This window comes from Macaca nemestrina, chromosome 11 (assembly GCF_043159975.1).
Source record: "Macaca nemestrina isolate mMacNem1 chromosome 11, mMacNem.hap1, whole genome shotgun sequence".
Classification (NCBI taxonomy): Eukaryota; Metazoa; Chordata; class Mammalia; order Primates; family Cercopithecidae; genus Macaca; species Macaca nemestrina.
The window spans coordinates 133,940,550-133,965,599 of NC_092135.1; the positions used below are offsets into that span (position 1 = coordinate 133,940,550).

The window sequence follows — 25,050 nt, forward strand, 5'->3', positions numbered from 1 at the left end:
TTACCTTTTTTTTTTTTTTTTTTTTTTTTTTGCCTCAAGGAGGTGGCTTATGGATTTAATATGAGGATTGCCTTTTTCTAACTGCGCAGCTTTCTAGTCACCACTGTCTCCCCATACCTTCCAGTCTCACATCACAGATAAGTATTTTATTAATGGTATCTAGGATAGTGTTAAAGGGACTCTAACAAGTGCAATATTGTCCTCGTGAATCTTACTCTCAGTTTTGGAATTTTTTGAAAATATAGCAAGTGACCGGGATTCCAAACAGCTCATAATTAAAGACAGTACAGGGTTTAGCTCCACAGAGAAGTGGCGGTAGTGCAGGTTCTGGTTTTTTGTAATAAATGTTTCTGACATTTTAATAGTGAAGTAAATTAATCAAATAATTGCAGGAAGATTCTGCTATTCAGCCGTTCTTTTTTGAGTAATCTTAAATAATTAAAGGAAGAACAACATGCCAAATGATGGTTCAATTAGCATGTATAAAAATAAATATTTACCAAGACTGCATTATTTGCCAAAACGGAGATGTGCAATTATTTAATATTGTTGATGGACCCATAAAACAAATAGTACCAAATCTGCCCCTGTGTATGGCCATCAGCCTCCAAGGGCTGTTCTCCCACTGCAGACACCCCTCCTCTCAACCCCCACAATATCTGAACCAGGCAAGGAGACAATTGTCACTTGATGACTGAACCCACTAATATGTTACAGGAAATGGGGCATGAAATATAATACTTTATGGTATGTACGTGTGATTCTTCCATTGAAACAAGGCCGTCTTTAACTTGCTGATACAATATTTGCAGTGGTTCATCATTCGACTGTCCTGATTAACAATCAGCTTCTATAGAGGGACTATTTGAGTCGTTTTCTTTTAAATGTGATGAATCAGAGGATTTGTTCAATATCACTTCCTCCTCTTCTTTAAATGGTAATTGGCATTTGGGAACTTTGGAGTGGAATAAGGTGTGGTCTGTTTTATGTGGTCATTTCCAGAAGTGCCATTTTGACCATGGCCGTGCATTTCATGCAGATTTCTGAAACTGGTAAGGTGTCAGAGGCACCATGTAAATCTACTCCGTCATCAGGGAACACATTTCTTGTTGATAGCAACAGCATGCAATCTCTGTTACAGCCTCTAAGTTGGAACAGAGAAGGCTTTCGTAGAGGACATTTGGTGGAAACGAAACACATCCAAGCCGTCCCACGTGCACCACCTGTGTTTAGCAGGGCAGCCTCTGCCTGTGACTTGCAGGGAGCGCATGCTGGTGGCTCTCTTCCCTCTCCTTAGTTCCAGGAAGGTCCAGGCGGTTGAGCTGACTGCTTGTCTGTAGAAAGACCCGCTGTCCCTGGTGGGCAGCGGTGGACTGGTAGATACCCTGGTTCCTGCTCATCTGGGGAATGATTCTGGGCATGACCCTTCACCTTCTCTATGCATATCTATATCTTACCCCCATCTGGTTACCATTTCCAGTAACTTGGCATTTCCTTCAGTGAAACGTTAACATCTGTAGAAAAAGCTCTCTGACATTTTAGATGTAACATGACTTAAAAAGTACCATTTGGGAGGAAGAGAACCATTGGGAACCCTGCCCCATGGGGTTCCTGAGTGTCCTGGGTACCTTTGCTTGAGCTCATTCTTTTCATCACAGATCAGAACCAGGAGTGCCTTCTTCAGCTTGTGCTACCGGATAGCTTAGCACCTGGCAGGTGAGTGTCTCAGGAAGAAAACTGCAGGAGCGCATTAGACCACTCAGGGGCCCAGCTGTCCCGGGCGTTCATCCATGACTCCGTTCATCCATGATTCCATTCATCCATGGCTCCGTTCATCCATGGCTCTGTTCATCCATGATTCCATTCATCCATGATTCCATTCATCCATGGCTCTGTTCATCTATGATTCCATTCATCCATGGCTCTGTTCATCCATGGCTCCGTTCATCCATGGCTCCGTTCATCCATGATTCCATTCATCCATGATTCCATTCATCCATGGCTCTGTTCATCTATGATTCCATTCATCCATGGCTCTGTTCATCCATGGCTCCGTTCATCCATGGCTCCGTTCATCCATGATTCCATTCATCCATGATTCCATTCATCCATGGCTCCGTTCATCCATGGCTCCGTTCATCCATGGCTCTGTTCATCCATGATTCCGTTCATCCATGGCTCTGTTCTTCCATGACTCCGTTCATCCATGGCTCTGTTCATCCATGATTCCATTCATCCATGGCTCTGTTCATCCATGACTCCGTTCATCCATGATTCCGTTCATCCATGATTCCATTCATCCATGGCTCTGTTCATCCATGATTCCATTCATCCATGGCTCCGTTCATCCATGGCTCCGTTCATCCATGATTCCATTCATCCATGGCTCTGTTCATCCATGATTCCGTTCATCCATGGCTCTGTTCATCCATGACTCCGTTCATCCATGGCTCTGTTCATCCATGATTCCGTTCATCCATGGCTCCGTTCATCCATGGCTCTGTTCATCCATGATTCCATTCATCCATGATTCCATTCATCCATGGCTCTGTTCATCCATGGCTCCGTTCATCCAGTTCCGTTCATCCATGATTCCATTCATCCATGATTCCATTCATCCATGGCTCTGTTCATCCATGGCTCCGTTCATCCATGATTCCATTCATCCATGATTCCGTTCATCCATGGCTCTGTTCATCCATGGCTCCGTTCATCCATGATTCCATTCATCCATGATTCCATTCATCCATGATTCCGTTCATCCATGGCTCTGTTCATCCATGGCTCCGTTCATCCATGGCTCCGTTCATCCATGGCTCCGTTCATCCATGGCTCCATGCACACACAGCCCAGGACCATGACCCTGATTCAATGCACTTTGTTTTCCAGAAGCACAGTTTGTTTTCTAACTTCTAATCCGTTCAGGATGGTATTCAGATGTCCAAGAAATTAAGTTATTTGTAGTAGGGAATCACTGCTAGTAGCAGTGGTAGCGGTCCTTGTCATCATCATCGTCAAAGTGGCAGTGGTAGTAATAGCAGTATAAGGAAATATTTGCTCTGCTCATAATGAAATGTGCACATGGAATGTTTCTGTAGATCAGGGCCAGATGAAGGGTGCATTTTCTGTGCCAGTTCTCATCCATAGCAGAGACTGCATGGAGTACTGTGTTGAGAAGGCTTCTGAGGCTTAGGCGTTGCAGATGCCATCTGCCATCACCATTGGGGTAGGGCAGTGGGAGCCCACTTGCAAACTGTCCCAGGTACCTTTTAGCCATTCTTGGTTTAAGTCTTTAAGACTGAAATTGACACATGGCTATTTGTCTGCATAAACCTTTTTCTTTCTTTCATCAGGAAGAAAGTGAGTAATCTTTTTCATTTCTGCAGTAGGACCTCTAGTCCATGTCTGAAGTGCCTTCCCCGACCATATGCACCTCTGAACTTCTGTAACAGATGTCAGGATCCTGAGGGCAGCCCTGGGTGTGTTCTTTATGCCTCTTCGCATCCAGGGTAGTGCTGTCCACTCACCATGCGTGCATCAAGACTGTTTGGGTTGCTTTGGTCTCTGGTGAGATCGCTGTGTGCATGCTATTTCTAATCTCGTCTGCTCTGTGTAGGGCAGGGCATATGTATGTGGTTACCATAATGGGATTTGGAGCCCACAGACAATGTGGCTTCACCTTTCCTCCTCACTGGTTATATTACCTTGCCCAATTATTTAACCTCCGTGAAACTTTTTACCATTCGTGATATTTGTTAGAATCAGTAATTCATTCATCCAATACTTTGAACACTTGATATTTGCCAGGTTATGGGCAAGACGGGAATGGTCCCTACTGTCCATAAGCCCATGATCCAGCAACTAAGGAGCCAGGCGGCAGTGGCATCCCACGTGGTCTGAACAGCCCTGTCAAATGGAATCACAGTGCCAACCACAATGTAATTTCCATTTTGCAAGGGCAGATACATTAGAAAAAGTAAGAGGAAACAAGTGAATCCAAAGTTTATTTTAGTGTGCTCTGTTTAACCTAGTATATCCAGTGTTTGATCATTTTAGCATATAGTCAACACAAAAAGTTACCTTGTGCCCTGTGGAACCTTCAAAATCTGGTGTGTAGTTCACCTATACAGCACCTCTCACCTGGGATTGGCCTCCCGTCGAGTCCTCAGTTGGCACATGTGGCTGATGGTGGCCCTGTGGGACAGTACAGGTCCAGGGACAGCCTCCTCTTTGAGCAAGGGATGATTTCAGCTGACCAGGAGACAGACGCTGGCTGGGGTTGAGGAGGCAGTGTGAGATGGGCCTCCTGGGCCCGAGGTCATCGAAGGCCCGGGTCGGGAGAGCACATGGCTAGCTGCAGGTCGCTCGCCAATGCAAGACAGCAGCGTGGGAGGAAGCCCTGGTGTGAGGCAGGACACCTGGCGTGCGGACTGAGGATGTGCCACTTGTGGGACACCAGGTACTGATGTCTGCAGCTGTGGATGAGACCTTCTAGGGGAAGAGTTAACTCGGAAAGAAAGGAACTCTGAGCATTGAAGAGTCGGGTGGATGAAAAGTTGCCAGAAATGGGAAAGAGGAACTAGAGGGAACAAGGGAAGTGTGTCTTTCAGGAACTTTCTGTATTTAAAAGTGTGTGTTGGAGAGAAAGGACAAATCTCCCATGCAGAGGACTTGTAAGTATTTTCCATAGATACAAAGATCGACTTCATAGCTTGCCTGGTGTCCTCGGTTTTGACTCTCTAGATCTGACTTGAATGCGCAAGCAGGCCATTCCCACGTGACTTAATAAACAGTTGCGGTAGCATGTATAATCTTTGCAATGGCAACAATTTAGGGATCGTTCGCTAGAATAAAGCAGGAGCAGCAGGTTCCGATTGTTCCTTTTACAGGAATTCCTCCCTGCCATATCCGTGTGCCACTGTGGAGTCCCGTGAACTCTTTGCGTTTTCGCAGAATGCCCCCATCACATGAAGTGGGGGTTCGGCTCACTCTGTGACCGGCCTGGAGGCCTGGGTGTACTTCCTAGGCAGGCAGTTGGATTCTGTTTAATTTTCTTTAGCTATGGGAGAAATGGAGTCCATTTCCAGACCATGGTAAGTGCCCTTTGGTTTTGTTTGCGGTTCTGGCCTCCAGGGCGGTCTGGGTGGGAGGAGGAGATGGGCGACCAGAAGGTGATTGAGCGTTTCTGCTCCATTGCACGGCCCCCGGGGCCCCCGGAGCCCCCGAACGCAGGTCAGCACGGAGGGCCGGCCTGCAGAGGTGTTACCGGCAGCCATTAAGTGCAGATACTGTCGTCCCTGGTGTCGTCCCTGAAAATCTTATGACAGGGAGAGACAGAGTGAAGAGAAAGAAAAACGAGGCAATCAAGATATAATATTAACTAGAAAAATCAGGAGGGCATCTGTCAGTCCTGGTGGGGAAAAAAAAAAAAAAAACATTTTGTTTTTCTTAGTTTCCTTTTCCTTTCTTTTCTTTCCTTCGGATGGAGGAGGTTTGGTTTGGTTTTAGTACCCCAGCATATAGTAGCTTCATTGGCTTTTTTTCTGCCCATATTCAAAATTCCTTTGATTAGCATTTGGTTCTGGTTGAGACTTAATAATGCTAGCCAGACCTAATGTGAACCATACATGTCATCGGCATTACTTATCGTCAGCATGGTTTTTTTTAAAGGGAAGGAAAGAAACACAACAAACTTTTTATTTCTTTCCCTGTCATTGTTCTTGGTCTTGTTATTCAGTGGACGCTGTATTAAATTGGATTCTGTGTCCATCATTATTAAAATGTGAAGTGTGTCGGTCACAAAGCATACATTTCGGGGCAGTTAGCTGAATAATTCTTTTCTTTATTATCCCAAATTACTGCTGAGCTCTGGAGAGGGGAGCAGTTTAGCCAATTATTGCCATTTGAGCTGGATTTGTGGGTGATTAGCTCCTGGCCGAATCCAGTCCCGACCGGCGCTTTGAAGCCTGTGCTGTGTGATTTTCTCAGCAGTGAGGTAGGAATAGACGCGGCTAATGACAGGAAGGTCGCGCGGGTGAACTGACCTGTGTGTGGCACAGGCTTGGGTTTCGCAAATAGGGCATCCACAATAACAAGTGTGTCACTAACCCCGCCGTGCATAATCGGGGCTTTACAGGATTGTTGGAGATGCTGACAGCTCAATTAAAGTGTAACCCTTTGTACCCTGCAACCTGGCAGAACGACAGAAATATTACTCGCCAGAAAGGGGAGGGGGTCTTTGGGGAGCTGGTTAAAGATCCAGAATCAGCCCCTGGCCCGTTTGCCCCTCCCCCAGCTCCCTGTACAGAAGGAGCCACAGAAAAGCCTCCATCTGTAAAATAATAGGTGCTCTGGAGGAGGGGCAGGGCGGGAAATATTACTATTTTAAAAAGCTCGGGTAAGGGGGGATTCCTGCTGTTCCTATGGAAACACTTTAAACTGGATAGAAAGTTAAAAAGATTTAGTAGTGGCAAAGCTTGTGTCTACTGGTCAGATTTTCTAGTCATCTCCTTTTACCAAAATTTACCTCCCAGTATCGTGGATGTGAATTTGCCAGAAGTTTTCCATTTGTGGAGGACTGGGGAAAACCGGTTAATTGGGATGTGTTTTTGCACCCAACGAATGATTTCTATGTTATCGATTTACTTCTTCCACTTAGCGGCATTTTCTGCAGCTTGAATGAAAGCCGCCTTGATCCATATATGCGTATCTGTGGTCTGGTCATTTTTGCCACCCTTGGTTTTTTCTGTTAAATCCTACGTCCTGCAGTATGTGCGTCACTCATCCAGATTGACTTGATGCTGTTTTAATTAAGCGGCAGCATGTGACGTCCTGTGCGCTTCTTTATTTTTGGTTTTAAGTTTTTGATGGATTGCTTTGATTTTTTTTTTTTTTTTTTCTGAGACTAGGAGTACCTGTAACTTGGTGTGATTATTCTTGCAGGTAGAGCCGGGTGCCAGCTACTGATGTGGGAATCTGGGAGCCAGAGCCGCCTCAGACAGTCCTGACTCCCCAGAATTCCTAACCCACTGGGGAGACAATCCGTGTGTGTGATTGGGGTGTGTTGGACTTGAGGTGCCTGATAGATGCTTGGGGAAGTGTGTCCAGTACGCAATGGGAATTGAGACTCCAGCAAGTGGGGAAGAGACAGCCGAAGTCCCCAGTGTGACACCAGGGCCTGTGGGGCGTATTTGGTGAGACTGGTGAGGTCAGCGTTGGACCGCCTCCCATGCCGGTGCCGTCGGTATGGGAGGGGGAAAGGGGAGGACAGCATTTCTCTGTCCTAGAGCAGTGCACGGCCTGTTCATGCACCTGTGTGTGAGTCAGCTCGAACTGCCCTAACAGAAGACGACAGACTTTGGCTTAAACAGCAAACGTTTGTCTCCCAGTTCTGGATGCTGGAAGTCTTAGATCAAGGCATCAGCGGGATTGGCTTCTTCTGAAGCTTCTCTCCTTGGCTTGCAGACAGCCATCTTCTCCCTGTGTCTTCACGTGGTCTTTCTCTGTGAGTGTCTGTGTCCTGATCTTTTCTAATAAGGACAACAGTCATATTGGATTAGGGCCCATCCTAACAGCCTTATTTTAACATGATTTGCTCTGTAAAGGCCCTGACTCCAAATAGAGTCACATTGTGAGTGCTGGGCATTAGGATCTCAATATCTGGATTAGGGAGTGGAGCATAATGCAGCCCATAATAGTCATCGTCTAATGGATGAGCATTGGTGGGGGTGTTTGCTTATGTAGAGCCTGTGACCCTGCAGCTCAGCATGGGAGGCTAAAGGGGTGCTCACAAGGATGGTCAGAGTAAGGGGGAGGATGTAAGAAGGACATTTCGGGGAGAAAGAATTGAATTTCCCAATTTACATTAAAAGTGATGGCCTCTGGTTGGGTCTGCATGGTTTCCTGTCCTATAGCAGGAATCAGCAGTCTTCTATAAAAGGCTAGAGAGGAGGTACGTTAGGCTCCATGGGTCCTGTGGTTTCTCCTGAACTACCTACCTCTGCCAGTTCAGGGCAGATGCACCCATTCCAACGAATGAACTTGACTCTGTTCCGATAAAACTTTATTTACAGGAAGAGGCAGAAGATCAGATTTGGCCAACATGTGGGAGCTTGCCGGCCCCAGGCCCGTAGGATCCCCAATGCTAATAGTCTGGATGAGGGTGCACAGGCTGTGAGAGTTCCTGTTAGGTGGGAAGGCTCTGGCCACTCGGGATTGTACACCTTATACTGGTGCTGTAGTGTGTGTGTGTGTGTGTGTGTGTGTGTGTGCGTGTGTGTGTGTGTATGAGTGCGCGTGCGTGCGCACGCACCAGCCTAATCATGAGTGCAAGTGAGGGAGGGTGACCCCTAAACCAGGCACACGGGGCCATGGATTTTCAGTCTCATTGGTCCAGGCCTATTTCTAGCTAGGTGTTATCTGCAGGGAATAGCTTAGCATAATGAGAGCAAAAGCAAGCTGAGTAAGTGTTCATCATGGAAGAGTGGGATATCGGGAGCCTCAGCAGGGGCATCACCTGGATGGACCATTTTCCGCATGGAGCTGGTGCCGTGGGGGAAGAATAGGTCACAGCTTGTATGACCCGTGTGCTTCTCCATTTTCCAGTGATGACATTCCGTCCACCTACCACCCACCCAAATGCATTTCTCTAGTTTTATTGAGGTCAATTTGGTTCCTGTCAGCCACAATTTTAATACGTGTTATAGGGAAAAAAATCTTAATTAGAATAAAATTATTAAACACAAATGTGAAAATTGAGTGATTGGTACTCACACTCTTTGGATCTCAGTTAAAGGTACCAGCTTTTCTCTGAGCCATTTTAGAACTTCATAGAAACCTTTAACAAGAACCTGTTCCAAAGTGTAATGAATGCAAATCATAAAGTACCAAATGAGCGATTAACAGTATTCACTGTAAAATCACAGAAGTACTCAAACATCACTTTTTTTTTTAGAAGTAGAAACAAACATTTTTGAACTTGCATGGATGTTTTTAAGCCAGGAAAAACTTTTTTTTTTTTAACTTGGTAATTGGGAAACTATTAGTGCTCCTGCAGCAGCAAGAGGATTCATTGGACCTCGCTGCGAAATCACACGGGCACCGTCCTTTACATTCAGTCAAATGCATGTGCGGCCTCCCGGTGTCTGTTAAAGCCGACAAAGAATGCTGCCCACAGAGTGAAGGCGAGTGGTTGCGGACGTGCCTGTTGATAATCTGATCTTGACTTGGAGCCGCCTGCATTGAGACTGTTGCTCCATCACCACGTAGGAGCTTAGCCATGAAATGTTCGCTCTGTGTAACGACGATCCCTGTGCGAGCACAGGCCAGGACCATTTGGTCTCTGAGACTCAAAACAAAGACTGATTTGCCTGGTTAAGACCCCCAGTCTCTAATGCAGTCAATAAATCTTTGTTGGTAAATAATTGCTATCGAGCAGAGTTTTAATATAAATTTATGAGTGGTGTTTTATCACAGCTTGGGGCTGCAGCAAACACTGAGTGATGGATTTCAGATAGCACTTACATTCATTACATTAACTTTGTAAGTTATTTAAAGCTTGTACACTTAACATTGCTTTTGGCTTTCAATGACCTCTTGGGACTAGACAAAGAATACACATGACGAATAAAGAGATTGCAGCCAAACGACAATTCTACTCTTTGCTCCACTGTAGAAAAGGTTCCTTGGGCAGAAAGCAAAATGTGCCTGCCTGGAATCCTGATATTTTGGTTGTAGATCATTAAAATCAGTCTTTCTGATATGTCAGTAAATTAGGTGGTAGGAATTAGACCAACATTTGCCATTTCCAAGTAAGATAAGAAGAATAATTTGAGGTGTCACAAAACACTTAAAATTTCTTGCTATACAAACAAGTTAAAATTTGTCTGGTAGATGAAATGGTTCGCACGGAAGCAGCAAAGCAGCAGGGTGACAAGTACAAACCCTTGGTTTGTACCTCGAATCTTGCCCCTGTTTCTGCCCCTTACTGCCGTTTGGGTTATCTATTGCTCGGTAATGAACCCGAATTATAGTGGCTTAAAACAGTGCCATTTTGGCCAGGTGTGGTGGTTCACACCTGTAATCCCAGCACTTTGGGAGGCCAAGGCAGGTGGATCACTAGGTCAGGAGATTGAGACCAACCTGGCCAACATGGTGAAACCCCATCTCTACTAAAAAGTACAAAAAAAAAAAAAAAAAAAAAAAGCCAGACGTGGTGGCGGGTGCCTATAATCCCAGCTACTCAGGAGGCTGAGGTAGGAGAAACACTTGAACCCAGAAGGTGGAGGTTGCAGTGAGCCAAGATCGCACCACTGCGCTCCAGCCTGGGCAACAGAGTGAGACTCCATCTCAAAAATCAAAAATAATTTTTAAAAACAGTGCCACCTTATTGTTTATCATGATTCTGTGGGCCAGGAGTTTGGGCAGGGCATATTGGGGACAGTTTGTCCGTGCTCCACAATATGCTTTCTTAGGGCTACAGCGTCCAAGAGCATTTCTTTACTAATGTATCTGGTTCCTCAGCAAAAGTGGCTCAACTGGCTGGGGGTCATTGGCAGTCATCTGTCTGAGACCCCAGTTCTTCCTCGAGTAGTCTCAGGATGTCTCCTCTTTACTTGGTCTCCCTGGTAGGATAGTCTGACCTCTTAACAGGGGTGCTCAGGCTTCCCAGGGGCATAAAAGCAGGAACTTCCAGGCCTTCTTCAGGCTTTGGCCAGAAGTGGCACAGCATAATTTCCACCACATTCTGTTGGTTCAATTGAGTCAGAGGGCAGAGTGATCACACAGGGTATGAGCACCACGGGGGATGAGGGGACTGGTTTTTGTGTGCCATCTTCAGACACTATCTACTTCACTCTACCCTCCTTCATGCAAAGTACCCACAGCCTGTCCCCAGCTACCCAAAGTCTCAAGCCATTATGGCATCCGGCCCAGGCTTAAAGGTCATGGCCTTGTCATCTACACCAGGTACACATGTGGATGAGTCTCTTTGGATATGGTCCTCCCCATCGGAAGACCAGGGTACCCAGGAGACAAGTTATCTCACACACTGTGCAGGGGTGACTCAGGAACAGGAGAACTGCAACAGATACCCTTATTCTAAAAAGGTGGAGAGGCTGTAATCCCAGCACTTTGGGAGGCTGAGACAGGTGGATCACCTCAGGTTGGGAGTTCAAGACAAGCCTAGCCAACATGGTGAAACCCTGTCTCTACTAAAAATACAAAATTAGCCGGGCGTGATAGCACATGCCTGTAATCCCAGATACTTCGGAGGCTGAGGCAGGAGAATCACTTGAACCCAGGAAGCAGAGGTTGTGGTGAGCCGAGGTCGCACCATTGCCCTCTAGCCTGGGCAACAAGAGCGAAACTCCATCTCAAAACAAAACAAAAAAAGGTGGAGAGGGACAAGAGACATGGAGCAGTCACTGGCCCATAACAATTCTGAAATCCAGCCAGCACATGATGCTGATTCACCCTGCTCTGGGCATAAGAACGGTATATTCTCCCCAGGAGGCATCCTCCTTGGCCCTGGGCTCTGCCTCTGCCTTTCCCATAAGAATTGACCCATGTTTGCTACTACACAGCTTTCTCAGCCTGCTTCCTGCTGTACTTAAAGTTGAGGGCCCAGAGACCACTTTTCTTTCTAAACTTTCTCTGTGCATTTTAATCCAAGGTGGTATAATTCCTTTAAAAATCTTGTGGGTATCCTTTGTGTTGAATCATAATCTGTTCCATTAAACAAAAACTAATGCACAGATTTCTCTCTGTAATCCATGGATCTCTAATCAGAAGGGTCTGTGAGGCATTGCCTTCAAATCTTTGAGTTCTCATGGAAAGGGTCTGACTGCCACACTGTTGAAGAGGTCCTCATTCTGTGATCACAGCTACTGGTATCCCCAGAATTTGATCTTAGTTCCGATGCCGGTTCTTACTCAAGGGTTTTCTGCTGTCAGGAGAAGCTGGGAATGAGAAACTGTTTTGTGATCAGTCCAGCAAGGTTTTCAGTTGAAATATTTGTTCTAATTGTGCTGGAAAATTCCCTGGACCTCCTCTTTCTCCTCCCGTGTTTAACAGAGCCAGGAGCACTTCCAGTATCCGGCATGGCAATCTGGTAGCCAGGTGTACAGGCTCACGAGGCACTCTTGCTATGCTACCCATCCCCCTGATGGGTGGGGGGGGCAGGTTTGCTAATTGCCCTGCTGGTGCACGGTCTGCCAGCCCCATTTCCATCCTCAGGTAGGATTTTCCTCACTGTCCTCACAACTTCCACTCGTGCTGCTTACGTCTCTGCCAGCCTCAGCCAACTGCCTAGTTCCAAAGCCACTGCCCTGTGTTTTTGATTTTTGTTACAGCAGTACAGGAGGCTAATTCTGTTTTTCTTACCTGTTGCTGCATAAGGATCCACCCTGAAACTTCAGGATTTAAGAAAATGATCATTTGACTATTTGTTATAACACTGTGGCTGAGGCCTGTGGACAGAGCCCAGCAGGACTGATTTGTCTGTCAGAGCTCCCCAAGGCAGGTGCTGCCAGGCTTTCTCGAGAATTAAACCCAAAGGAGATAGTGTTATTCCCATGGATGCTGTTAGCTAAAGTGAGTCTTGGGCAGCCCAGGGTCAGTGTGGGAGGATTTATTTATACTGGAGCACCAGTGCCACGAAGTGTGGTTCAGTGGGAGCCGTCTTTGGAGAACAGATACCACGCTGGCTGTGCACGTGGGGCAAGTTACATTACCAGTCTGTTTCAGTGTCCTTATCCGTGAAATGAGGATCGTCGTGGATGTCAATTGTGAATGCAGTTGATGAAATACACAGTTGTGAATGCTGAGGGACTGGCGTTCATACTCTTTGGACCCCTGTTAAAGGTGTCATATCAATTCCCGTCCATGAAATGAGGATAATCAATGACCATCCGGTTGTCATGCACTTGCAGTGGGTTAACAGTTGCAAGGCACTTAGAGCAGCAGCATCTGGTTCAGAGTGAGCCCAATATTGTATAGAAATAAAAAAAACTTTTTAATAAATGCCGAAGCCACATAGGAGTCAAAGAAGGCATTTTAATTGATGTCTTCACTGTGACAGCTGGACAGCAAGAAAGAATCTTAAGCAGAGGTGGTTTTCACATGTACAAAAGTGGCATCTGAAAGATGGACAAAGTATGCATGGTGACATGCCACCATGCCGTTTGGCCCTGGGTTATGCGGAATCAAAAAGACTTAGGATCACAGGGGCCATTGGCACTCACTGACGGGAACTGTCTGCCTGAGCGTCTCCGGCAGAGCCTTCCGGCCTCTGTCATCTCCTGACCAGTAGGATCGTGGCTTCATCTCCTCTAAAAGTTTCAAATGAACTATTTTTAGAGTTTTCCATTTTCTTGGTCCTTAGAGTAGGGAAGTGTGAAAGTTCGGACTGATGGAAGCTTAGGGGAGGCTGTCTGCGCGCTCAGCCCAGACCAGTGGAGGCCACCTTAGTACCACTTCCTCCCTAAGGAAGGCGACGGGCTCGCTGTCTTCCCCAGTTGTTTTCCATTTAGCTGCTACACGTGGGGGACGCTGAGTGTATTCAGAGGGGCGTCCCACGGTCGAACTGGAACTGGCTTTGGGAAGAGTGTGGACTAAGAAGGGGCTTGGCTTGTGTTGCCACATGTGAGAAGACATCTCACTGGGGCTTTTGTGGCGGCTCCACGGTCCCTGGAAGTCCCCGCTAGCTCAGTGCACCTCTAGCGTTAGGTACCAGCCGCGCCCTGGGAGGGCAGAGGACCCTGGCTCTTTCCAAGGGAGACCGTCCAGGCAGCTCTCACTGTTGAGACCTGTGGACCCCTGTCCCCAGGGTGCTCATGCAGAGACTGAGGGGCCCCAGGTGGGGAGCATGCAAAACATTTTTGTAGCAGATTCAGGGCTGAATGGTTTAACTTCTGGGGCCTAGCTAGGCTGAAATTCTGTGATTCCCACTTGGTACAAACACTCTTCAAAAATCAATGTTCAGAATTAATTTAAGCCAAGAAAGAAAAAGCATGTTTTTAATCCACAAAATCTAGTTCCCGAGTCTGCTCATTTGTAGTCCAATTGAACCTCTGATTACGAATGCTCATCTTGCCTCCTGCTTCTGAAGCCCCAGCCAACGTCTTCACTCATCAGAGAGCTGTCTAATCGTGCTTTTGAGAAAAGGCCTTTTAGAATTATGTAAGGAGAGACAATAGAGAGTTTTGTAGTTTATCCTATTGTTTTGGCAAACTTTTTTTTTTTTTTTTTTTTTTTTTTAAGGTTTACATGTGTTAAGTGCAGACATGGACTCTCTGATGTCAACGATCTGTGGGCGTTAAAACCACAGCTGGGCTTTCCTGGGATTGGGGCCCTTCAAAGAAGTTGAAGCCTGTGTAGTAAGTTGGAGGCCTAAGCTGCCCGGCTGTGGGAAGGCCAGTGCAGCTGTCCGGTCCATGTGGAAGGACCTTGATGTCAATCCAGAACCACATTTTTGTTTTGTTTTTGAGACAAGGTCTTATTCTTCACCCAGGCTGGAGTGCAGTGGCACAGTCATGGCTCACTGCAGCCTCGACCTCCTGAGCTCAGGCAGTTCTGTACCTCAGCTTCCCGGGTAGCTGGGACTACAGGTGCACACCACCACACCTGGCTCATTTGTGTATTTTTTGTAGAGACGGACTTTCAAGGGTTTCAATTTGTTGCCCAGGCTGGTCTGAAACTCCTGGACTCACACAGTCCCCTTGCCTCCGCCTCCCAAAGTGCTGGGGTCACAGGCGTGAGCCATCATGCCCAGCCCTGAACCACATTCTGTTTTTTGTTTTGTTTTGTTTTGGTTTTGGTTTTGAGACGAAGTCTTGCTCTGTTGCCCAGCTGGAATGCGGTAGCATGATCTCAGCTCACTGCAACCTCTGCTTCCCGGGTTCAAGTGATTCCCCTACCTCAGCCTCCTGCCCAGCTAATTTTTTGCATTTTAGTAGAGATGGGGGTTTCACTATGTTGGCCAGGATGTTCTCGATCTCCTGACCTCGTGATCTGCCCACCACGGCCTCCCAAAGTGCTGGGATTACAGGTGTGAGCCACTGCGCCTAGCCCAGAACCACATTCTTGAGCTGAGCTCCCGAGGTTACCTGGTGATGTAGAAAGAAGGTGGCTTAACTGGGGGCGCTGCAGTAGCTTCTCAGACATGGCTGCCCTCATGCCTCCTTGGGGCCAGGGCTGTGGTTATAGTTGCTGTCCATCACTCTAGATGCTTTCGCCTAGGCAGAGCAACCGAAGTGCACTTTGCAGGGAGCTAAGAGGCTTGGATGCTAACATCTGACGGGTTTGGGTGGGACAGGGGTGCACTCAAGATGCTGTGGCAGGCCTCACTTGGATCAGCTGCTCCTATCCCCAGGGGTCAGGACAGGACTCTGTCATGTTTCTGGCCTTGCCTTCATCTACTCTGGAAATTTCAAGAGAACCTGGACATGTGAATATGAAAGAGAAGGCATTCATGTATAGAACTCATTACAAAGACAGCATCACTCCTAGAACCAAGATACTCCGTGTGTGCGTGCGTGTGTATGTTCGTGGATCAAGGCAGACACGGGCTGAGTTTAAAAACTGGTACTAAAATACCCACTTATTAGAGAAATTGTCACTCTCATGGCCCCACATTTCCATTAGATAAGCAGTAACCTCTTGTGAAGTGGAAGCAAACTAGAAACAGCTCTCCCAAACGTGGGCGAAAAGAGAAACTAGAACTGGTTGAAGACTGAGGTTTTGGGGGAAGAACCCTGGAGGCCAGGGGCAGTATTCCTGGGGTCCTGGGATGGAGAGAGCCCTGTCACCCCCTTTCCCCCATCTGCCCTTGCTGCAAGGAGGAGGTCAGCCTTGTTTTATAAATGGGGTCACTTTTCAACCTTGCTGGTCCATGGCCCTGTCCTGTTTCTGTATCTGCCAACTAGAGAGCAACTCCCATCGTTTGTTTTCACCTCTTAGAATTCCTGGGACTAACAACAATTGTAATAGAATCGATGGTATTTTAAATGCTTGGGATGAACAAGCACTTTGGGTTCCTGGGATCTTAATATAAAAGCCCACCGAGGTGCAAGTCTCACCATCGTGCTGTCTGCTGAGAGATCTGATTCCCAGGGGACCAGCCTTCCCCACTCGATGTTTTCCAGGGCTGAGACCTCAACACAGGTCTGTGATGCCCATAAGGCTGTGCTTCTCAGGGCCAGGTTGATTTTGAGTCACGTGCTTCCTGTGTGTTGGAACACTTGTGCTTTGAAGGCTACAGTTGGACACATGATTCCCAGCACGTTTCCTGAGGTTCCACCTGCAGCCCGGGCCTGTGGTTGAGTAGAGCTTCTCTCCCCAGCTTTCCTGGGAGTGTGTGCTCTCCTGTTTCCCATCTGCATTTGCTTATGGGGCGCCATGAAACCAACGCATGGAGCCACTTGGAGACTTTCGTGTTAGTTGTGCACAGATATCTACACTTCTCATTGCCAAACAGTGCGTGCACTGATTTTGATGGCTGATTATCTAGACCAATCAGACAAAAACATCTTCCAAAATACATTGTAATTGCACTAGGGACTTACAAATGTTTATTCAACTGGTGAATGTCTTTTTATTTCATTTTAAAACCTCGATGCATTGTTTGTTTATATTTAACATGGATTCATTGAATGAGAATTAAGTTTGACCGTATAATGGAACAAATGCTAATTTCCTCAAAAAGTAGTTGTTCTATGTCAGACCCATGACCAAGGTCTCCTCGCTGTAATTAGATGACTTGTTTCCAGGGGAAGGGGCTCACCTGCAGATAATTTTCTCATCTCCAATACAGGTGTGCGTTGCTTTCTCTTTATTTGCTTCATTATTCTCTAGCTTCCTCATTTGAAAGTGCAAATATTCTTATCTGTTGTTTTCCTAAGGTGAACATGATGCTTTTTACTATCAATTTATGTACTTTTAGAAATATTTAAAATAATTTATTCTTAAAGGAGAATGAACTAGTCAACCTATTAAATGATTACATCATAATCTTAAAGATTCTCAGGAAAATTTTGCTGACCCTTAGATAATAATTCTTCCAAATGGGATTCTGATTCTGTGTTGGCTAAGCAGATTATAACCCGGCCCTTGTGTGCTAAACCTTAAGTGTGACCATGTTCACCCCCTAGGCTTCTTCCTGTATCTCTTGGCTCCTCCCCAGCCACCCTCCATCTCCCAGACTTCCTCCTTGAACATGGAACCTCAACGGCTGGCCTGGCCGCCTTGCCTACCTGGGTCCCCAGCCCCTCCAGTGCCGTGTGGCTGATACCAAAGTCTTCTTTTCCCTCCTGGTCACCAGCTCCTGTACTCTCTGGCTCAGTGAATGACCCCACTGGGCCACAACAACTAAAGCCTGACTTTGTCTGTGCTGGCCCCGCCCCACCCCACCCAGCGCCTTGTCCCGATTTTACCTCCAGCGTGTTTCTCGCACCTGCGTTCTCCTTGCCTGCCTCACCTTCTCCTCCCTTGCCCCCAGAAGTATCCCTGATCATCACTGCCATTCTAGACCAGTCTTTCCCACATTTGAGTGGTGTGGAACTTTTGTTTTGGTTTGGTTTGGTTTTGGTTTTGGTTTTAAGACAGTTTCACTCTTGTTGCCCATTCTGGAGTGCAATGGCGCAATCTTGGCTCACTGCAACCTCTACCTCCCGGGTTCAAGCAATTCTTCTGCCTCAGCCTCCCAAGTAGCTGGGATTACAGGCATGCACCACCGTGCCCGGCTAATTTTTGTATTTTTAGTAGAGATGGGGTTTCACCATGTTGGTCAGGCTGGTCTCGAACTCCTGACCTCGTGATCCACCTACCTCGGCCTCCCAAATTGCTGGAATTACAGGCGTGAGCTACCGTGCCCAGCCAGAGCCTTTTAAAAGAACAAAAATCTCATGAATCCTTCAACATTTATTTAATTGTTTTGATAACAAGTATACAGTTAGGTACAAGCAGAAAACTAAGATTCAGCTCCTTGTCTTTATAGCTTTTGAATAAATATGAAAGTTATATTTATTAAAAATTTAATAGCATTAATTTATTGTGCATTTAATAATAAGGATGATGATGTTTTGCTGAAACAAAATGACGGCCTTCCGTGCCAGGGGTTAGGGATGACGGTTGCAGTGCAGGCTCCTTTGGTTCAGCTGCCTCGTGACTGTATCACGTGGTGACCCCAGCCTCTTTCTTTCCTGCTTTCATACTGAGAAATCGTTTTGTGTGCAGCATGCGGTGCCTTCCCCGGGGGTTGACTTGTTCTCGGAGTGAGTGATTTACATGTTGCGTCTCCCTCAGTGCTCTCCCCCTTAGCGCAGCTCGTGACCCAGGAAGTCAGAGATGCCAACTCGGGTGGTGGAATCCAGTGGTGGTTTTGGATCACTTTTTAGATAGTGATTAAAATACACTCAAAATTTTAAAAATTCTCTTGGAGAAATTATGGTTCCAGAGAAAATGACAGGTTTCCAACGTGTCTCAAATTTGCTCAGACCGTCTGGGGATCTTGTTACCTTCGGATTGATTGCTCCCCTCTCGAGTAGACCCAACCGCTGCTCCAAAGTGGGCCACACTTTGAGCCGGAAAGCGCTTCCATCTTTCCAACTGCTCACCAGGGGAATCTTTCCTAATGCAAATCAGATAACCCCTTCCTTCCTCCACCCTAGTCACCTGTGGCAGGGCCCAGACATTCAGGCACCTCCAGGGCCAGGCAGGAAGTGGGGCTGAGGGTAGCCCGCTGGTTTGAGAGAGGGGCCCACGGTGCCCGCGGAAACCCGAGATTGTGGCCTCTGCACGCTGCTGGACTCTGCACGCTGCTGCCCCCTGCACGCTGCTGCCCCTCAGGCCACGCTCCCCATGCCGCATGGAGAGTATGGGTGCTGTGACTGCTGGATCCTTAGATCCATGGGAGGCCGGGGGGGCTCCATCCAACCCCAGTGACTCTTGGCCAAAAGTCAAAAACACCGTGGGCATGTGCAGCTGGCCCGCAGCAGGTTCGGTGTAGCCTGTGTTCAGTGCAAAAATGTGTACCTGTGGCCAGTATTTTAAAATAAGAAGCCATCACACACAAGTCCAATGTTTCTACTTCTCTTCGATAATCAGGATATCTGGACACATGGGGCCCTCCAGCCCTGCAGGGTCGCTGTGTCGCACAACCCCAGGGGCCTGGTGGTGGCGGCATGTGGCCTTGTCACGTTCTGGGCTAAAGTAAGCCTCCTTGCCAAGCAGGTCTGACCTCCAGTTTCCAGCAGCCCTGGGCACCCCGTTCCTGGAATTTGCTAGTCGGGTTAAGATTTCTTGTCCTCTGGCTGCCCTTAACATTTTTTCCTTCATTTCAACTTTGGTGAATCTGACAATTATGTGTCTTGGAGTTGCTCTTCTCGAGGAGTATCTTTGTGGCGTTCACTGTATTTCCTGAATTTGGATGTTGGCCTGCCCTACTAGGTTGGGGAAGTTCTCCTGGATGATATCCTGCAGAGTGTTTTCCAACTTGGTTCCATTTCCCCATCACTTTCAGGCACACCCATCAGACATAGATTTGGTCTTTTCACATAATCCCATACTTCTTGGAGGTTTTGTTTATTTCTGGAAACCATCATTCTCAGCAAACTATCGCAAGAACAGAAAACCAAATACTGCATGTTCTCACTCATAGGTGGGAATTGAACAATGAGATCACTGGGACACAGGAAGGGGAGCATCACACACTGGGTCCTACTGTGGGGAGCGGGTAGTGGGGAGGGATAGCATTAGGAGACATACCTAATGTAAATGACGAATTAATGGGTACAGCACACCAACATGGCACATGTATACATATGTAACAAACGTGCATGTTGTGCACTTGTACCCTAGAATTTAAAGTATAATTAAAAAAAAAAAAAAAAGATTTCTTGTCCTGTTCTCTTTTCCTTGAAGACACTCAGAGTGGAGGCCTTCTCAGGCTGCTCCTGGATTTAGCAAACAGAAACTGCTTCCTCTAGAGCCATGTGCACTCTCAGTTAGGGGAAATATTTGCTCATCTGCTCTCACTCCGAGCTCATGTTTTGTTTCAGTGGGAATTTGGGAGTGAAGCGGAGCCCCTGTCTGCTTATGTTCCTTGACTGAATCAGAATGTCTTGGGAATTGGGGATACCCTCGGTAAACTGTGGGGTGCAGCGGGAAGATAAAATGCGAGTTGTCATAAAGTCTCACTTCTCTCCCTACAAGGGACTCAGGTGACAGAGGTGCCTGCCAGAGGGATCCTGAGCAGCCGCCTCTTGGTGTTTGTGCTTTGGAAGGGGGAACTGAAGTTCAAAACCAGAAGTGCTAGGCTGGGCAGTAGCTGGAACACCCAGAGGTTCTGTGTGGGGAGCAGGTCACCGCCCATCAGTAGAACGGGAGACTTTGGCAGCCTAGCAGCCCAGTGTCCTGGCAGGAGGGCTGGCCCTGCCACGTTCCGTTAGCTAACAAGACACTTCCCCTGTGTAACTCAGAGTCCTGGCTTTCAGGGAGCCATGGCTTCCATAACTTTGCTGCCCCTGACCTGTTCCTTTGGGGAGCAGGGGAGTCAGGGGACACGACTGCACAGCCAGGCTGAGCGTGGGGTAGTGCTCCAGCCCCTGAAAGAAAAGCGCACCTGCCCCAGCCCAGCTGGACCACAGCCATGACGTGACAAGCGGGGCAGCCGAGTGGCTCTTCGTCTCCACAGCAATTCTTGGGGGCGTCATATAATAAACCAACTGGGGCCGAGGCTGGAAGGCAGAAATATGACTCCTAAGAGGCCAGGGTATTCCATAGTCCTGCTGACTTACGCAGCATTTGAATAGTGCCTGTAATCCAAGATTATCCTCCCTGGCAAGACGTAGAGTTTAAGTTAAGTTTATTTATTTAATAAGCTCTTAAGTTTATTAAGAGTTTTCCTAGGATCAGAAGAAAGTCAGCCTAGGCCAGGTGCAGTGGCTCACTCCCTGTCATCCAGCACTTTCTGAAGACCTAAGCGAGGCACAGTGGCTCACTTCGGTGTTACCCCAGCACCTTTGGGAAGCCAAGGTGGGAGGATTGCTTGAGCCCAGGAGTTTGAGACCAGCCTGGGCAAGATGGTGAGACCCTGTCTCTACAAAAAGTAAAATAAAAAATTAGACAGACATGGTGGCATGTATGTGTAGCCCTAGCTACTCAGAGGAGACTGGGGCAGGAGGATTGCTTGAGCCAGAAAGTTCAAGGTTGCAGTGAGCTGTAATTGCATCAGGGTACTGCACTCCAACCCGGGCAACACAGCGAGACCTTATCTTTACAAAAAACAAAAATAAAAAAATTAGCCGAACAGGATGGCACACGCCTGTAATCCCAAGCTTCTCAGGAGGAAGGAGGGAGGATCACTTGAGCCCAAGAGTTCAAGGCCACAAGAAGCTATGATGGCATCACTGCACTCCAGCCTTTTTTTTTTTTATTTAAAAAAAGTTTTACTTCAGCCTAGTTTAGTTCTTCAGAAAGCTATGAAATCATGTCTTCACATGCCTCCCGATTAGACTGTTTCCCCTTTTTTCCTTAACAAATAAGTCCTCGTAGCCTTCACTGCAGTAGGACAATTTTGAGGATATGATTTGCTCACGAAAGCACCCCCCACACGCCAGCCAGAAGAGTGGTGCAAGTCCATCCGCATGGAGCCCCAGGGGTGTGCGCCGTGGCCAGCATGTGTCTGAGTGGGAACGGACGAAGCTTTTTGAATGAAGCCGGGAGCATCTGTAATCTTCTGGTGACACCAGAGACCTGTCATTGTTTGAATTCCATCTGAAATGAATGACGGAAAAATGGGAGCCCACTGGAGAACTTGACTGAGGGCCGGGCGCAGTGGTTCACGCCTGTAATCCCAGCACTTTGGGAGGCTGAGGCAGGTGGATCACCTGAGGTCAAGAGTTCGAGATCAGCCTGGCTAACATGGTGAAACCCCGTTTCTACTAAAAATACAAAAAATAAAAATAAAAAAATTTAGCCGGGCATGGTGGCACGTGCCTGTAATCCCAGCTATTCAGGAGACTGAGGCAGGAGAATCACTTGAACCTGGGAGGTGGAGGTTGCAGTGAGCTGAGATCGCACCACTGCACTCCAGCCTGGACGACAGAGGGAGACTTTGTCTCAAAAAAAAAAAAAGGACCTTGAGTGAGGCTTTGTTATGCTAAGTTTTAAAATCCTCGGGAATCCCACTGGAGAGGGGTCTCTCATGAGTTGAAGCAAATGCTTATTTATTACTGCGTCAGTAGTGGTGACTGCCCCTCTCCTCTATTCCTGCATGGGAGGAAGCTCTTACTGTCTTGGTTTGCAGCTTAGTAGCATTTTCCTATGGACTTGGTTCGTTCAGTTGATTGGTCTCAGTTCCGTATTTGGTTTATAGTGATTTAGATTCCAAGAAATCAAGGTATGCCACATTTTGCCACGTTTCCGTGAATAAGAACTTGCAAAGAAATCATCTTCCAAAGTCGTTTCAAACTCAAATGTTTTCCCTTAAGCAACGATGTCTAGTGGTGGTTGGAGCCCCAAGCTGGCCCATACTTCATTATGTTTGCGAAACTTGGTTACGATTTAGTAAATAAAAAACAGTATTGTCGCAGTACTGGTAATTAATTGGAAATTGAACTCAATTATATCCCATAATAGTAGTTAATTCATTCTCATGTTGTGATTCTTGAAAGATAGCAGAGTTTAGGAAGTCAGTGGAGGCTGGGAAAAGTTCCGAAGGCGATTCGTAGGGCATCTCGGCTTTCTCAAAGTGTCTTCTTATATTTCAAAACTCAAAACTCCTTCTGCCTCAGTCCAGGTGAATTCGCTAGCCTGAGTCTTACGCTTTCTCAGTCCTATTAACGTTACATAAGTTTATAAAAGGATAGCGGAAAAGGAAGTAAAGAGATTCTCTTATTTTTCTTGGTTAACATGGAGCAGAGTAAGATGAGAAGGGAGGAAGACAGAGGCAGAGACTCTGACGTGAACGCTGTCATTGAAAGGGACTGAGCTGGACAGGCATGGAGCCCAGGCTGAGAAGGAGAGAACCCCAGCTCAAGGCGCTGGGCCTGCCCAGGCTCCGTGTTGGCCATCGGCTTCCTTAACAAAGGGAAACCTGTAAAGATAGAGCAAGGCTTGCTGGGAATTGGTGTTAAAACAAGAAGAAATTCTCAGCAACCGTTTAAGAAAACTGGATTAAACATGGCTTCAAAAATGTGTTGGTTTCAGATTCTGAGTGGTTTTCAAGGAGGCCTAATATGATTTCATTAAAAGTGAATTAGAGTCACTTACATGGGATTCATCTGTTAAATATTGTTACTGAAACTTGCCAGTGGAATTTTGGTTTTAATAAAAAATCTGAAATGAAGGAAACTGTAAAAAAAATTCTTCTTTACAAATCTAAGGTGAGAATACAGTTAATGCAGTTTGGGTTTTTCTGGGGTTTTTGTGGGGTTTGTTTTGTTTTTTGGTGTTTCTTTGGCCACCAGGTGTGTTTTATTTTCATTATTCATAGAAATAATTTTCTATAATGTCCCGGGGCCAACCGGAGAATTTGGCAGTCCGATTGGGGGTGGTTCCTTCAGAGACCCACAGGCCGGTGGCATTGGCGCGGGGTGCCCAGGTTCACAGTGCGGCTTGTGGCTCGTGTCCGTCTTGCAGGTGGCTCTTCCTCCACACCATGACTGGGGTCTCAGGGATGATGAGGGCAGGAAATCCTCCAGGCGCTTAGGAAATTTTACTCCGCTTCTGCCCAGTGGTCTCTTTGGTCGGCAGGGTGTTCTCCTGCGTCTCTGTTTTCTTCAACTTGGCCCCATCAAAGCTGGCGATTCCCCCCATGTCTGGTTTGTCTGCCATTTTCTTAAAACAATCGGTGCCATCCTGCTCCGAACCCAATGGTTTGTGTGTGTTTGTTTGTTTGTTTGTTTTTTGGCGGAGTCTCCTGCTAGAGCCCAGGCTGGAGTGCAGTGGCGGGATCTCAGCTCACTGCAACCCCTGCCTCCTGGGTTCAAGCAATTCTCCTGCCTCAGCCTCCCCGAGTAGCTGGGATTATAGGTGCCCACCACTGCGCCCAGCTAATTTTTGTATTTTTAGTAGAGACAGGGTTTCACCAGTATTGGCCATGGTTGGCCAGGCTGGTCTCAAACTCCTGACCTCAGGTGATCTGCCCGCCTCAGCCTCCCAAAGTGCTGGAATTACAGGCGTAAGCCACTGTGCCTAGCCCAGTTAATGCAGTTTTGTTTTTTTTTGTTTGTTTGTTTTGTTTTGTTTTGTTTTTTGAGATGGAGTCTCGCTCTGTCGCCCAGGCTGGAGGGCAGTGGCGCGGTCTCGGCTCACTGCAAGCTCCGCCTCCCAGGTTTACACCATTCTCCTGCCTCAGCCTCCCGAGTAGCTGGGACTACAGGTGCCCGCCACCTCGCTCAGCTAGTTTTTCGTATTTTTCAGTAGAGACGGGGTTTCACTGTGTTAGCCAGGATGGTCTCGATCTCCTGACCTCATGATCTGCCCATCTCGGCCTCCCAAAGTGCTGGGATTACAGACTTGAGCCACCGCGCCTGGCCAATGCAGTTTTTTAAGTTTGTTCTTTCTTTTTCTCTCTGTCTCTCCTCTCCCCTCTCTCTTTCACAAGGTCTCGCTTTGTCACTCAGGCTGGAGTACGGTGGTACAATCATAGCTCACTGCCACCTCAACCTCCTGGGCTCAAGGGATCCTCCCACCTCAGCCCCCCAAGTAACTGGGATTACAGAAGCACACCACCATGCCCAGCTAATTTTATTTATTTATTTATTTATTTATTATTTGTTTAGAGATGGGGGTGTTCGCGTCTTGCCCAGGCTGGTCTCAAACTCCTGGGCTCAAATGATCCCTACAGTGTGCCCAGCCTGAGGTTTCTTTCTTTAAAACATTACACCTTTAGGTGTTCCCTGTGTGTTTAGCAGTTAATTATCCGAAAGATCTAAGTGTAGCACGCCTGCATGTGTTTGGGTCGTGTTTGTTGAACTAACGGCACATCTTATCAGCATTCGCCAGTGTCACAGAGTGACGTTCTGCGCGCGCGCGCGCACACACACACAC

At 47.2% G+C, this 25,050-nt stretch overlaps 2 protein-coding genes across 16 annotated transcripts in view; one reads left to right on the forward strand and one right to left on the reverse strand.

The window, feature by feature from the left end:
* The window catches only part of LOC105473862 (ArfGAP with GTPase domain, ankyrin repeat and PH domain 1), a 644,177-nt gene that overhangs the window by 365,927 nt on the left and 253,200 nt on the right, over window positions 1-25,050 (forward strand). The window lies entirely within an intron of this gene.
* On the reverse strand, window positions 23,704-23,832 carry LOC139357258 (thymosin beta-10-like). Its single transcript, XM_071073630.1, has one exon. The coding sequence runs from the start codon at window positions 23,830-23,832 to the stop codon at window positions 23,704-23,706; it is 129 nt and encodes a 42-aa protein (XP_070929731.1).

Excerpts from the sequence above, each read along its gene's own strand:
- LOC139357258 (XM_071073630.1), bottom strand. The coding sequence starts at position 23,832 with ATGGCAGACAAACCAGACATGGGGGGAATCGCCAGCTTTGATGGGGCC.